Raw genomic sequence first — 16,406 nt, forward strand, 5'->3', positions numbered from 1 at the left:
TTAAAGAATGTCATCACTAGGAGGTACATGTTGTCCTTCTGAAATGTTGCCAGGTTACCAGGAATGCTAACAATCTGGGAGTATAGGAAAATGTTATTCTTTAACACACATGATAAACAGATTTCAATATGTTTTAACTGTGCTTGATGATCATATAATCAGTTTAAAAAAAAATATATATAGTCCTCAGACTGCAGAAAATAATTGTAGATAAAAATATACGTATATAAAATTTATATTCTGCATATGACACCAAAATATAATAGTATATACTATAAACTATAGTATAGCATAGTATCCCAGCATATAGTAATATAGGAGACCATAGCATGTTCTAGTATAGAATACAATACAATAGCATAATATACCATTTCAGTATATATTAATATAGCATAGTATAGTATACCATAACATAGCATTTTATTGCTTAACATTATAGCAATGTATAGTATAGTAGAATAGAGCACTGTAATACACATCATAGTATAGCAGTGCATCATTGTAAAGTGTGGCATAATCTAATGTAGTGCTGTGTAGTATAGCACAGCATAACATACAGTAGCACAGCATAACACAGCATAGTATGGCATTGCATTCCAATATATAGTAATACATTCATAGTATAGTATTGCATAGTACATCATAGTGTATGATAGCATACTATTCTATAGCACAGTGCATGATAGTATATTATACCATATTATACAATGGCACAGTATAGTATAACATAGTATAGTACAGCATGTTATAGAGTAATACAGTAAAGTATATACTGCATATTGCACACATAGATGTGCAACAATAATTGGCACGCTTTTAGACAATACTTTGTGCTAGCTCCCTTTGCCAAGATAACAGCTCTGAGTCTTCTGCTATAATGCCTGATGAGGTTGGAGAATACATGGCAAGGGATCTGAGACCATTCCTCCATACAGAATCTCTCCAGATCCTTCAAATTTCGAGGTCCACGCTGGTGGACTCTCCTCTTCAGTTCACCCCACAGGTTTTCTATGGACTTCAAGTCAGGGGACTGGGATGGCCAGGGCTGGACCTTGATTTTGTGGAAAGTAAACCATTTTTGTGTTGATTTTGATGTATGTTTTGGATCATTGTCCTGCTGGAACATCCAACCATGGCCCATTTTAAGCTTTCTGACAGAGGCAGTCAGGTTTTCATTTAATACCTGTTGATATTTGATTTGATTGAGTCCATGACACCATGTATCCTAACAAAATGTCCAGGCCCTCTGTCAGAAAAACAGTCCCAAAACATTAAAGATCCACCACCATATTTAACGGCTACCTCTCTGTGTGCAACAAAACCACCTCTGGTGTTTATTACCAAAAAGCTCTATTTTGGTTTCATCTGACCATAGAATCCGATCCATTTGAAGTTCCAGTAGTGTCTGGAAAACTGAAGACGCTTGAGTTTGTTTTTGGATGAGAGTAAAGGCTTTTTTCTTGAAACCCTTCCAAACAACTTGTAGTGATGTAGGTGACTTCGGATTGTAGTTTTGGAGACTTTCTGACCCCAAGATGCATCTAACTTTTGCAGTTCTCCAGCTGTGATCCTTGGAGATTTTTGGCCACTCGAACCGTCCTCTTCACAGTGTGTTGAGACGATATAGACACACGTCCAATTCCAGGTTGATTTCCAGTTGACTTGAACTTCTTAATCATTGCATTGATGGTGGAAATGGTCAGTTTCAATGCTTGTGCTATTTTCTTATAGCTTCCAATTTCCCATTTGGCCTATGTGTTACCTCATATTTATACCCCTGTGAAGCAGGAAGTCATGGTTGAACAATTTCCTGTTCCTAGACACCCAGGTGTGCTAAATGTAAAACATCATATGAATTCATATGGGTGCCAATAATTGTTGCACACCTATATTTAACAAAGATATTTTTTATGAACATGTCTTGTGTTTGCAATTGTTTAACCTTCATGAGAACAAAGTATTTTACTCTGAATTTTTGTGTTAATGGAAGATGAAGGGATTTTACATGTGCAGATTATATTTGATCAAAGGCAACAAAAGATTATCCAGAGAATGAAAACAAAACAAATGTGATTTCTCATTACTATTTATAATACTATTTGGATATAAAGATAAAAATAGTTTTTTTTAAAAAAATATTTAACTTTAAAAATCATGTAAACATTTTGTTTGTTCTCTTGAAGGGCGCCGATGCATTTACAGTGGGATTTTATTCCTAAATAATTATGATTGTTACAGTCGTAAAACAAGTTTTTGGGAGTAGTGTGTGTGTGAGTGTGAGAGGACAGATTGGGGTGTGTGAGTATAAGATTGCTGTCACGCCAAGCCACTCCTTACAAATGCACATTGTTTCTGTGGTAACAAGATATTCAAATCTCGTCAGATATTCAGAAAGATCCGGTTCGACACAGAGCGTTGTTGGAAAGTGCATTTAAAAAGTGATGAGCTCATATTTGCTTTGTGCCCACGGGTGCCTTGAAGGAGAAGTGTTGGTGTTGGTATTGCACAACAGAAACTGTTGTTTAGGTCTCACAGTGTGGTTTAATATGTTTTATGTTCATATTGTGTTTCACTAATCTCCTGTAAAACCCAGTTTTTATTTCACTCAAAAATAAATACTGAATGACCTAAATTACCTTTATCACTTGTCTTCCCAGAGGCACTGCTGGAGAATGAAATGGCTTATAGATGATAATCATCATGAACGTCATGTGGAACAGATTTGTGTCACCACCCCAAGTGACACATTACATATGCATGTTGGGACACTCTTCTTTAAGCGTCAGCCAGACAAATGTAGACACACCGCAATAATTATCTTCATGAACGCAACTATCACTTACATTGTACCATGGTCTGTCTGAATACTCGACTCTGATTGTCTGGAAGGTGTGCGTCAAAACCGTATAATGCACAGGTAGTTATTCTAAACATTTCCGAATTACAATACTTAGGTAAATGGATGATTTTTGCATGTCATATATATGGTGAATATGCAAATTTTGATAAATGACCCAAGGCAGAAGATGAATTTGACAAACTGGAGAAGATAACGTTAAATGACAAATGTAATGACAAATGGCACAAGGAATTAATACCAGCAGAACTCAAGCAGATAGAAGACGACAAGATAAATGTAATAAGTGTAATCAATTTGCACTACTTTATCTCTGTGTCTGAGTTATTTTTGATGCATTTAAACTCACAGCTTCATTATTAGTAGAGAAGCGGCACACAAGCAGGTAATTCACACACACACATCTCTCTAATAACAATTTATTATAATTCATTGTAAAATGTAATCTTATTGCACTACTTTATCACTGTGTATGATTAGGGAAGGCAGAATTCTAGATATAATGACCTGTGTATACGGTGCTGTGAAAAAGTATTTGAAAAAAGTATCCTGATTTCTTCTGTTTTTGTGTATATCTCATACTAAATTGTTTCAGAAATGCAAACAAAATATAAATTAAACAAAGGCAACCCGAATAAACACAAAATGCAGTTTTTAAATGATAATGTTATTTATTGAAGCTAAAAGGTTACCCAATACAGGGCCTGTGTGAAAATGTGCATCATTTCTATGAAAATCTATTTTCATTGTCAAAATATATGAAACTGAATTGATAATGGGGTTCAGCTGGACTAGACACAACCAGGCCTAATTACTGCAAACCCTGTTCAATCACATCAACACTTAAATAGAACTTTTTCAACAGCATGAAGTTGATTAAAAGGTCTTAGACAGTAACACACTAGACTAAAGTTTAAAGAAATTCCAGAAATTGAGGAATAAGGTTATTGAAATACATCAGTCTGGGAAGGGTTACAAAGCTATTTCAAAGGCTCTGGGACTCCAAAGAACCAGAGTGACAGCCATTATCTCCAAATGGAAAAACTCGGCATAGTAGTGAATCTTCCCAGAAGTGGCCAACCTTCCAAAATTCCTCCAGGAGCACAGCAACTACTCATCCAGGAAGACACAAAAGAGCCAAGGACAACATCAGGACCTACAGGCCTCTCTTGCATCAGTAAAGGTCACTGTTCATGTCTCCACTATCAGAAAGACATTGGGCAAAAATAGCATCCATAGAAAAGTGGCGAGGTGAAAACCAATGCTAACACAGAAGAGCATTAAGGCTCGTCTGAATTTTACCAAAACACACCTTGATGATCCTCAAACCTTTTGGGAGAATGTTCTGTGGACTGATGAGTTGAAAGTGGAACTGTTTTCAAGACAGAGGTCCCGTTACATCTGGCGTAAACCAAACATAGAATTCCACAAAAAGAACATCATACCTACGGTCAAGCATGGTGGAGGTAGTGTGATGGTGTGGGGATGCTTTGCTGCTTCAGGGTCTGGGAAACTTACAGTAATTGAGGGAAACATGAATTCTGCTCTCTACCAGAAAATCCTAAAGGAGAATGTCCGCTCTTCAGTGAGTAAGTTGAAATTCTAGCGCAACTGGATTATGCAGCAAGACAACAATCCAAAGCATATTAGTAAGTCCTAGTTCTAGAAGTAAGTGAAAGACTGATCTCCAGTTATCTCCAGTTAAAGATTTTGTTTGCAGTTATTGCTGCTAAAGGTGGCACAACCCCAGATTTTAAGCTTTAGGGGGCAGTTAGCTTTTCTCATTGGTGATGGGTGTTGGATAATTTTTTTGCTTCGATAAAAAAAAAGCTGTATTGTATTTATACTCAGGTTGCCTTTGTTTTATGTTGTATTTTGTTTGAAGATCTAAAACTATTTAGTCTGAGATATACACAATGACAGAAGAAATCAAATACTTTTTTTGCAGCACTGTAAAATAAATAGCAAAAATTAACCATTATTTTTTTTTTAAAATCCTTTTATCCTTGCAAACCCTAAGCCTTGGTTATTTTCCTCCACATTGTGCATTAAATCATGTAATGCACACCTAGCCATGGATTACCACTTACTTATTGCAGCTAGAAGCTATCATTCCCTCTTTAAGTGAACAAGACAAAAACTGCAGCTTATCATGTTACTGAGAAACTGTCAGAAATCGTACTGACAGCTACAAAGAACTGACAATTTTGAGTCCTTCCATAAGTGTAAAATAAGGATCTACAGAAAACTTAAAAACTCAAATCAATGAACACACTTTAATTATTTATGAGGAGCATCTGCCATACACATCCCTGTGTGAGTCATTACTATAGAAAGTATAATGTATTAGAATGAGGGCATCAATTTAATAGTGTGATTTGCAGTTTCACTACTGTCAGATCTACTGTTATAAAAAAATGAATCACCTTCTGAACAATCATGATTGAGAATCCAACATCACTGTGGTATGAATGTGAAAAATAAAAATAGCTTTCTGACATGATGGCATTTAGGATACACCAATTGACCAGTATGGTGTGGAACAATGCTCAGCCCTCTTTCTACATTTCATTTCATTTATCTGGGAATAAAGCAGTCATGTTTATTTAGAATGTTCCAGTCAGGGTCACTTGTTTCTTGTGTTTCATGTGCAATATTTACATTTGTTTAGCAGCATTTGTAAATAAAAGCTAATAGCTAAACAAGGTAATCACATGCTGTTCAGTTTAAGAGAACAATGCTATTGTTAAAGAGCATTTCTACTGTAACTGTTTCAACAGAACTGAATGCCTGAGTGCTGATTAATTGCAGAATTGGGACCCAGCCCTGATTGCTGAAAGTCTAGTTTACTTGCAGCCCAATTCTCACATACCTACTAGCAAAATTCTCATACACACCCTGTTTACATAGTACAGGTGGGTAAGACTGGGTCTGAAACTAGAATAGGAATTCATAGAATGTAGGTTTGTCTATTTAGATTTAGATTCTGGCGAATCATGTATAATTTACCTGACTGAAACCATGAATGATCTTACGATACAGAAGGTAAAACATTATATGAATAGATTAGAATAGATGAAATAAATTAAATCAATAAAAAAAACCTAGCAGATTGCTATGGAAGGGAACCCACCCATCCCACCATTTTCCATACCACTTTTACTAAACAGGGCCACAGGGGAGCTTTGGAGCTTATTCCAGGGAACTCCCAGTGCACAAGGGGGACACCCTGGATGGGACGGTGCTGTGTCAGTTAAATAAACACAATCATTTTCTTCCATTATTAATATAATAATTAAAAAAAAAAAATGTATCAGTTGCTGGGATGCTAACTAAAGGATATTGATGTATTGTAGTATATTGTAGAAAAAGATATTGATATGTTTATTTTAAAACAGAGATCTTCACAGGTTGAAACTTGTGGAATGCAGTAACGTATTCATTAAATTTACATTTACATTTATTCATTTACATTTATTGATTTAGCAGACTTTTTTTTTTTAATATCCAAAGCGACTTATTCAATCAATTAAGTTCAAGTTTATTCAATTATGTCTGGAAGTGATCCACATCATGCCAGACCGTGCACATTCCATCATTCAAAGAAAACTTGTAATTTTGCACTACATTCAGGACGAATGGCACTCCAAAAGACGAAGTCAGATCGCCATCTGCTGGTCAAATCTGTGAACTGAATGTGAAGCATGGAATTCATGATGAAACAAGGATTTCATTAGACTACAGTAATAAGTACAGAATGGTGCATTGTGCATTTGGTGTGAGAATTTAATAAAAAATATACATATATATAAAAACACTTAGAAAAAATAAACAAAAAACAAACAAACAAAAAAACACATTTTAAATTAGATCATACAGAATGTTTTTCACATGTGCTTATGTCAGCAAAATGTGAGAAACATGTGAAGGTGCATTTCAGCATTTCATACCATGCCCTGAAATTGTACTAAAAATAAATAAGTAAAAACATTTTTTAAAAATCCAACAAAACTGATGAATCATGTGTAAAAAACAAACAAACAAACAAACATAAATAATGTGAAAATAAATATATAAATAATTATTCTATATCTCTTGAGTTAAATCAGGAATGCCAGAGCAGGGAAACAAAACAGTGCTCTGGTGCAGCATGCAGAATTAACAGAAATTGGTATAATATTTCATAAAACTGATAAGAATACTTGTTGAGGACTTACTTGGCAGTGTTCATTACTGCGTCAGCAAAGTCAGTGTGCTTTCAATGAAGAGTACACTGAAAAGAAAATTCAACAAGTAAATCTCACTGTGCTGCAGGAACATTTAAAAGTCAAAAATACATTTCCTGTGTAGCTCTACATAAAACATTAACCAAAGACAATAAGATAATCACAAATAAAAAGAAAGTGTAAACAACTCACCCAAAATACCTTGCTGTTGAACAGCAGCTTTGCTTTGGTCGCAACAAGGTCTTCTGAATTGGATATGTGTCTTTACCCTGTAAATCCTATAAAAACGCTACCACATGAGCCCTCCAGCGCACTGCTTTGTATTGTCTGAAAGAGTCCCTGACTGTGCCACATAATTATAGGTGTTTCTCAATGAGCTGCAATGCCTACATACAGTAATGGCATTGTAACGCCATCCTTTAGAAGAGTTTAGGTCATGCTGAAATGTTGGGAATATATCTGCTGATATATACATATTTTATCCCTTACAAACTATGATTTAAATGATTGAAATACGATTTAACTGGATCTGCAGCAACATCCATCTATACATTTTCTATAACGCATATCCTACAGAGCCTATCCCAGGGAGCTTCGGGCACAAAGGCAGGACACACCCTGGACAGGGTGCAAATCCATCACAGGGCACAATCACATACACATTCACACACTAATGCCATTTTGGAAATGCCGAGCAGCCTACCATGCATGTCTTTGGACTAGGGGAGGAAATGTTACTAAAGGACCATCTGGCAGTGTGGAAACTACTGCCAAGTCTTTCTCCATGGGTTCTGTCCACCATAGAAAAGAGTTACCAAGTCCAGTTCAGAGCTCGTCCCCCCGGTTCAGAGGTGTGCACACAACAGTAGTCAGCACAGAGCAGAGCCTGATGTTAGGGCAGGAAGTAAGTCCTCTCTTGGACAATGGGGCCATAGAACATGTACCCCTTTCTCTGGCGGAGGGAGGTTTACAGCCATTATTTCCTGGTCTGCAAATGAGATGGGAGTAAGTGGCCAATTTTAGATCTGCATCATCTGAACCGTACTCTGGACACACAGGTTCAAGATGACGCTCAAACTTATCGTTCCACAGATTCAGTTCGAGGACTGGTTTGTAATGATAGATCTAAGAGATGTATATTTCCACATAGAAATATTGCCCAGTCACAGGAAGTTCCTGAGGTTCGCATTTGAAGGCAATGTGTACCAATATCGTATTCTTCCGTTCAGTCTAGCTTTATCCCCTCGCACCTTCACAAAGTGCATGGATGCCGCTCTGGCTCTCTTGCGACTCCAGGGCATCCGTGTACTAAACTACCGGGTCGACTGGTTAATTCTAGAGAGATCCAGGGAGTTGGAGATTCAACATTGAGATGTTGTTCTCGCCCACATGAGGAGCTTGGGGCTCAGGTTGAACCCCAAGAAAAGTATGCTTTCCCAGTGCAGAGCATGACTTTTCTAGGGGTTATATGGGATTCTACTATGATGAGGGCGTATCTATCCGTATCAGGGTCAATTCTATCAACATTGAGCAAGATAAAGCTGGGTCAGGGCATCGCCTCCAGTCCCTACAAGAGACTGTTGGGGCTTATGGCAGCAGCAGCCAACATCATACCGTTGGGCCTATTTCACGAGACCATTTCAGTGGTAGCTGAAAAGTCAGGGGTTTGGTTCTCGGATGAAACCCCTGACAGTAATCACTGTCATGCGGGAATGTCTCCTTATTGCAAGACGGTAAGGACAGACGTCTCCGTCACAGGCTGTGGCGCGGTCTTAGACAGCCGTCCAGCTCATGGACTCTGGAGCGGCCCTCATCTAGAGTTGCATATAAATCACCTAGAAATACGGGCCATATTCCTAGCACTGAAATTTTTCTTCCTCAGTTGAGAGGTCACCATGTGTTAGTTGTGACAGACAATACAGCAGGGGTCTCACATCTCAACCATGTCGTCAGTTTAAATAAATATTGTACTCAGTCTGCATGATGATGATCAAAATTAATGATCAAAGTAAATCATATATGTATCTTTATTTAGAATATATTTAAAAAATAAAGGAAATATAGGATAGAATATATGCGATTGAGTTACAGTAAATAGAATTATGTGTCTATATATTATAATTGTATACTGTATGCTGTGCCACATTACAGTAAAATGTATACTACAATCTATTCCATGTAATACACTCTTAGAAAAATCAATCTTCAAAGGTTATTTCAGCAGTACTTTGTACAATTAAGGGTTCTTAGCTTCTTAAAATCCACACTCAATAAGCTCCAACATGTACAAAACTCTGCTGCCAGGATCCTGACTGGGACCAGGACATGCAATCATAATATTCTTGTTCTGGAGTCCTTGCACTGGCTCCCGGTCAGGTTCTGTGTAGATTTAAAAATTATGATGCTCTTCAGTACTTATCTGCTTTGTTAATACCTTACAACCCAAATCACAGACTGCGCTCCTCACAATGTAATCTGTTAGCTGTTTCATGAACCCGCTTAAGATCTATGGTTGACAGGGCTGTTTCTGTCTATGCTCCTACACTTTGGAACTCTCTTCCTCTCGAACTTAGGGAAGCTCAGACATATTTAAAGCTCAACTCAAGACATACTTTTTTAGACTAGCATTTGCTTGCTGATGTCTACTTTTATCATTGTTATTATTATTATTTTTATTTATCTACTATTATTTTTTTCTTTTTTTTCTGTGTACTGCTTATTTTGTGTACAGCACTTTGAGAAGCTGCTTTAAAAGTCGCACTATAAAATAAATATTATTATTATTATTGTTATTATTATTATTATTATTATTATTATTATTATTATTATTATTATTATTATTATTATTATTATTATTAAAAGGTTTACTTTGGAAACCTTTCTAATAAGAAAACACTATTGCTTGGGTTTTCTACATTGAACCTTTAAGGGTTTCCGCAAAAGGATAGCTGAAGAAATCATGAACTTCTTTTTAATGGCTGTAGTATGAAAACATATAGTATAGTATAGTATAGTATAGTATAGTGTTCGTATTAGTATAGTGTTCGTATTGGTATTATATTAATATAGCAATGAAGAGCATAGCATAGTATGGTACACTATATGACCAAAGGTATGTGGTCACCTGACCATCACATCCAAATGTGGTTCTTACCTAAACTTGTTGGAAGCACACTATTGTATATAATGCATTTGTGTGCTGAAATATTACAATTTCCCTACACATGAACTAAGAGGCCTAAACCTGTTCCTGCTTGAAAGTGCCTGTGTGCACAAAGTGAGCTCTATGAAGACATGTTTTGCCAAGGTCGGAGTGGAAGAATTCAAGTGGCCCACACAAATCCTTGACCCCAACTCCACTGAAGACCTTTGGGATTGTCATATCAAGGAGGTAACTCTGGACTTCATTTCCCAGCAGCCACTGCACCATACTACATCACTGTCGCGTGACGACCTGCTTCCTATATCACGTTTCTGTTTAACAAGCACTCATATATATATATATATATATATATATATATATATATATATATATATATATATATATATATATATATATATATATATATAGTCACGTTTTGTACTGCTTCCTTGTCTTATGTATTGTCTATCTTGACCTTTGTCCCTGTCGGCCTGTCAGTGCTCAGGCCATATGGCTCACACTGCATCAAATTGGTCTGCATGGCTGTGGTCCCAGAAGGAAGCCTCTTCTAAAGATGATGCACAAGAAAGCCCGCAAACAGTTTGCTGAAGACAAGCAGACTAAGGACATGTATTACTGGAACCATGTCCTGTGGTCTGATGAGACCAAGATAAACTTATTTGGTTCAGATGGTGTCAAGCGTGTGTGGCAGCAACCAGGTGAGGAGTACAAAGACAAGTGTGTCTTGCCTACAGTCAAGCATGGTGGTGGTAGTGTCATGGTCTGGGGCTGCATGAGTGCTGCCGGCACTGGGGAGCTACAGTTCATTGAGGGAACCATGAATGCCAACATGTACTGTGACATACTGAAGCAGGGCATGATCCCAGCATGCATTCCAGTATGATAACGACCCCAAACACACCTCCAAGACGACCTGCCTTGCTAAAGATGCTGAGGGTGAAGGTGATAGACTGGCCAAGCGTGTCTTCAGACCTAAACCTTACTGAGCATCTGTGGGGCATCCTCAAACGGAAGGTGGAGGAGCACAAGTTCTCTAACATCCACCAGCTCCGTGATGTCATCATGGAGGAGTAGAAGAGGACTTCAGTGGCAACCTGTGAAGCTCTAGTGAACTCCATGCCCAAGAGGGTTAAGGCAGTGCTGGAAAATAATGTTAGCCACACAAAATATTGACAGTGGGCTCAATTTGGACATTTTGACTTAGGGGTGTACTCACTTTTGTTGCGAGCGGTTTAGACATTAATGGCTATGTGTTGAGTTATTTTGAGGGGACAGCAAATTTACACTGTTACACATGCTGTACACTCACCACTTTAAATTGTAGCAAAATGTCATTTCTTCAGTGTTGTCATATTAAAAGATATAATCAAATATTTACAAAAATGATAGGGGTGTATTCACTTTTAAGAGATACTGCATATAGCCACTGTTTGTACTGCTTCCTCATCTTACGTATTGTCCATCTTGACCTTTGTCCCTGTATCATGTTTTATTTCATAGTTTATGTTTAGCCTTAGCCACAGTATTTTGCCTAGTTGTCTTGGTGTCTTTGTTTGGTTGTTTGTTTGTTTATTAAACTGTTTGAAGATCTGCGCTTGCTTCCGAATTCAAATTTGTAACGTGACAGGGATAAACAGGAACTCTGACTACACCCCAGACCTCCTCACCCGACATCAGTGACTGACCTCACTAATGCCCTTGTGGCTGAAAGGAAAAATCCCCACAGCCATGCTCCACAATTTAGTGGAAAGCCTTCCCAGAAGAGTGTAGGTTATTATAACAGCAAAGTGTGACTAAATCTGAAATGGGATGATCAAAAAGCACATATCACTGTGATGGTCATGTGTCCCCAAACTTTTGGACATATACTGTATATTATTGAATCACATAGCAAGGCATTGTATAAAATATCATAGCATAATACAGTATAGAATAACATAGTATGGAAGCATAGTATATAGTATGGTTTAATAAATACACATTTATTTGTGCTTATAATATTAATTTGTCATAAATAAATATACATAAATAACATTGAAACAGTTATATTACATGCATTTCACACATACAGCTTCATTAATTATCTGTCTTTGTACAACTATCTCACAAGCAGTGAAAGACCCTCACAGCTTGAAATTGGTTGACCTTGATGAGAAAGTGCTGATGCTTGTTTTCATAACAGATACTCATCTGATATACAAGTGCACAAAGCTCTAGAGAGACACATCTGTCTCACTCTTTCACCACTGACTTGTCACTGACTCAAATGGGCGAGTTGCAGTGGAGAGAACTAGCACAAGCATGGGTGTCTGTCAGTCTTTTTGCTCCTTCTTGATGTCTGTTTAAGACAAAATTCATCCAACATGGAGGACGATGAAGATGATAATGGACCAATATACACAAAACCCACCACTCATGCTAGAAGTATTTGTCAGCATTGTTAGAATAAGAGAGTGAATTAATTTTAGGGATAATGTTCTATTGCCTACTCATGGTCTTCTTCATATTCATGGGGGAAATGAGTGAGCTAAAATTTGCTGACTTATATAAAGTTGGACCATTTCTCAGGGGAACTGATTGGGGACTTTGAAAGATATGGGGCCTCAAGGGTTTTTTCTCAACCAAGGATGCTTCTTCTGAGTTCATGTCCTCCACAAGGATTCGATAGTTTCGTCCATCATTGCTGTCCCACCAAAGTTTGTTGCCAGATCCAGGACGGAAGGACACGCAGAATTCCAGACGATCCTGTGTGTTAGGACAGGAAGGGACGGGAACGTTAAAGAAAAACAGTTCTGTGTCTGAATTCTCATTCTTCTGTTGGATAGGGGTACATGGGATGTCCTGGTGGCTTCTCCATGAGTCGTACGTGATGCGAATATGCACAGCTTTCTCTGGACTGATATTGCAGACCCTCACCTTTCCGAACAGTGATCCATACACCAAACTGCAGCTCTCCAGATGCACCAGAGTTTTTGCCAGTTTTTCCAGGAATGATGGTAAATCAGCAGAAGGCTGAGGGAACCCCAACCGGAAACGAGGCTTCTTGCTTTGCACAGACAAATCAGTCTTTTGCTTGACAGGTGGAGAAAGCTCCTCTTCATCGGATATTGGTGGATCTGAATCGAAGATCCGGACTGCAGTGAGGGCCAGTCCTTTATCATCTGCGAATACCACTCGTTTTTTTTTCTTCAGTGTCCCACAAGGACTCGTACAGTTTTGAGCTCTCACTGGAGATTCAGGAATCTGGGGGGATCTAGAAGCTTTGGACCGCAGGGTATCATATATGCTAGGTCTAGTAAGAGCACGATGGGATCTAAGCGTGGACATTCCCAAAAGTTGTTCCACTGAAGGGTGGCGATTCAGGCACATATGCATGGCCAGGTCCACTGGCATGACTCTAAATAGAAAAGAAGCAAACAATATTAGAGCAATTTTACCAAACAAGACATTTAGTTTATTAGGTTTCACAGATTGTTCTCAATTCTAAAGGTAAAACAGTGCAATACTCTTGACTGTTTTAACTCTCATAAATTGCTGTCTTTAAATTAATCCTGCTATCAGGGAGCATTATGTCCAAAATATATTTTCTACAATAATTTAAAAACTATTTTCTATTCATTCTGCTCCAAATTCTTTGAATACTTCATTGCAACATTTGCACTCAAATTCTGTCAATAATAGCAGGTAAAGTGTCCTTTCAAACAATTTATTTACCAAGCTACATACATAGCTACACACACAATGTTTCCCCTTTCCCCTAACAATTGTTTCTGACTTACTTGGCAGTGCTCATTCCTGTGTTTGCAAAAAACAGCGTCTTCTCACTTAAATGTCCTCTGAAAAGAAAATGCAAAAGAACATTTCACCAAGATGCAACAGTATTAAATGCTGAATACTGCTTTTTTAGTCTCTGGCCATGTTAGATCACCAGTAAGGAGAATGTGTAAGCTACTCACCCAATGCCTATGCTGATCAGCAACAACTTTGTTTTGGTCGTCTGTGTTTCTGAATTTAACTTGTGCCTTTATCTTATGAATCCTCTCATTACACTACCATACGAGTCTGTCAGCGCACTGTTTTGTACTGTCTGCAAGCGTCACACAGCATGCCTCATGATTATGGGTGTTTCCTAATGTGCCCATGGTACAGCCCAAAGTGCACTGTAACACCACCCTGAAGAAGAGTTTAAGGAATGTCGTCACTAGGAGGTACATGTTGTCCTTCTGAAATGTATCAGGTTACCAGGATTGCTAACAATCTGGGAGTATAGGAAAATTTTATTCTTTACAACAGATTTCAATATGTTTGCACTGTGCTTGGTGATCATATAATCAGTTTTAAAAATATATAGTCCTCAGACTGCAGCAGCATGAAAAGAAATGTAGATTAAAATATCCATCCATCCATCTTCTATACCACTTATCCTTCAGGGTCGTGTGGAACCTGGAGCCTATCCCAGGGAACATTGGGCACAAGGTGGGGTACACCCTGGACAGGGTGCCAATCCATCACAGGGCATAATCACATAGACATTCTCACACCCATTCATACACTACGGACACTTTGCACATGCCAATCAGCCTACCATGGAAACCAGAGTACCTGAAGGAAACCCCCACAGCACGAGGAGAACATGCAAACTCCGCACACACAGGGCAGCAGGAATCGAACCCCCGACCCTGGCAATGTGAGGCAAACCTGCTAACCTCTAAGCAATCCTGCACCCTAGATAAAAATTTCTGTACTGCATATTGCATAATAGTATTGATAGTGCCTTCCACACTGTATCTTGTCTTAACCTCCGGGCAGAAGCAACCAGTTTGTGGCTATTTATACTATTTATTTAGTACTATTTATAATACTATTTGGATATAAAGATAAAAATAGTTTTTTAAAATTATTTAACTTTAAAAATCATGTAAACATTTTGTTTGTTCTCTTGAAGGGCACCAGTGCATTTACAGTGGGATTTTATTCCTAAATAATTATGACTGTTACACTCGTAAAACAAGTTTTTGGGAGTAGTGTGTGTGTGTGAGTGTGAGAGGACAAATTGGGGTGTGTGAGTATAAGATTGCTGTCATGCCAAGCCACTCCTTACAAATGCACATTGTTTCTGTGGTAACAAGATATTCAAATCTTGTCAGATATACAGAAAGATCGGGTTCGACACAGAGCGTTGTTGGAAAGTGCATTTGGAAAGTGATGAGCTCATGTTTGCTTTGTGCCCACGGGTGCCTTGAAGGAGAGGTGTTGGTGTTGGTATTGCACAACAGAAACTGTTGTTTAGGTCTCACAGTGTGGTTTAATATGTTTTATTTTCATATTGTGTTTCACTAATCTCCTGTAAAACCCAGTTTTTATTTCACTCAAAAATAAATACTGAATGACCTAAATTACCTTTATCACTTGTCTTCCCAGAGGCACTGCTGGAGAATGAAATGGCTTATAGATGATAATTATCAAAAGATGATAATTATAAACGTCATGTGGAACAGATTTGTGTCGCCATCCCAAGTGACACATTACATATGCATGTTGGGACACCCTTTGTTTAGCGTCAGACAGAAGAATGTAGACACACCACAATCATTATCTTCATGAACGCAACTATCACTTACATTATTCCATGGTCTGTCTGAATACTCGATTCTGATTGGCTGGAAGGTGTGTGTGTTCAAACTGTCTAAGGGACAGGTTGTTCCTTTCAGTTTAATCACCGTTCTAAATTTATGCACTGCTTATAAACAATCGTAACCATAGTAACATACAGTACAGTTGCATACAGAGTGACACAAGGCACAAGGTGACTTTGACAAACTAGAGAAGATAACGTTAAATTAGAAATGTAATGGCACAGACACAGGTAATTCACAAACGCACATCTCTCTAATAACTATTTATTATAATTCATTGTAAAATGTAGTCTAATTACACTACTTTATCACTTTATCATACTTTATGTGTATGATTAGGACAGGCAGAATTCTAGATATAACGACCCGTATATCCTGTGCTATAAAAATTTTTTATCCTGTACCAACCGGGCCTGTGTGAAAATGTATTTGCGCCCGTGGTTACTAATTCCTAAAGCTATGAAACTGCATTCATAATGGGTTTCAGCTGGACAAGAGAAACCACGCCTGATTACTGCAAACCC

The 16,406-nt window shown here is 37.9% G+C and overlaps 1 protein-coding gene across 1 annotated transcript; it reads right to left on the bottom strand.

Annotated features, from left to right (window-relative positions):
* Nucleotides 1-12,207: 12,207 nt before the first annotated feature.
* On the bottom strand, nucleotides 12,208-14,349 carry LOC108276554 (protein phosphatase 1 regulatory subunit 3C-B). Its single transcript, XM_017488317.3, has 3 exons — nucleotides 14,203-14,349; nucleotides 14,026-14,082; nucleotides 12,208-13,643 (listed from the first exon to the last, which is right to left on the bottom strand). The coding sequence occupies exons 2-3, from the start codon at nucleotides 14,037-14,039 to the stop codon at nucleotides 12,725-12,727; spliced, it is 933 nt and encodes a 310-aa protein (XP_017343806.1). The 5' UTR covers nucleotides 14,040-14,082; nucleotides 14,203-14,349; the 3' UTR covers nucleotides 12,208-12,724.
* Nucleotides 14,350-16,406: the final 2,057 nt, after the last annotated feature.

This window comes from Ictalurus punctatus, chromosome 16, assembly GCF_001660625.3.
Source record: "Ictalurus punctatus breed USDA103 chromosome 16, Coco_2.0, whole genome shotgun sequence".
Classification (NCBI taxonomy): domain Eukaryota; kingdom Metazoa; phylum Chordata; class Actinopteri; order Siluriformes; family Ictaluridae; genus Ictalurus; species Ictalurus punctatus.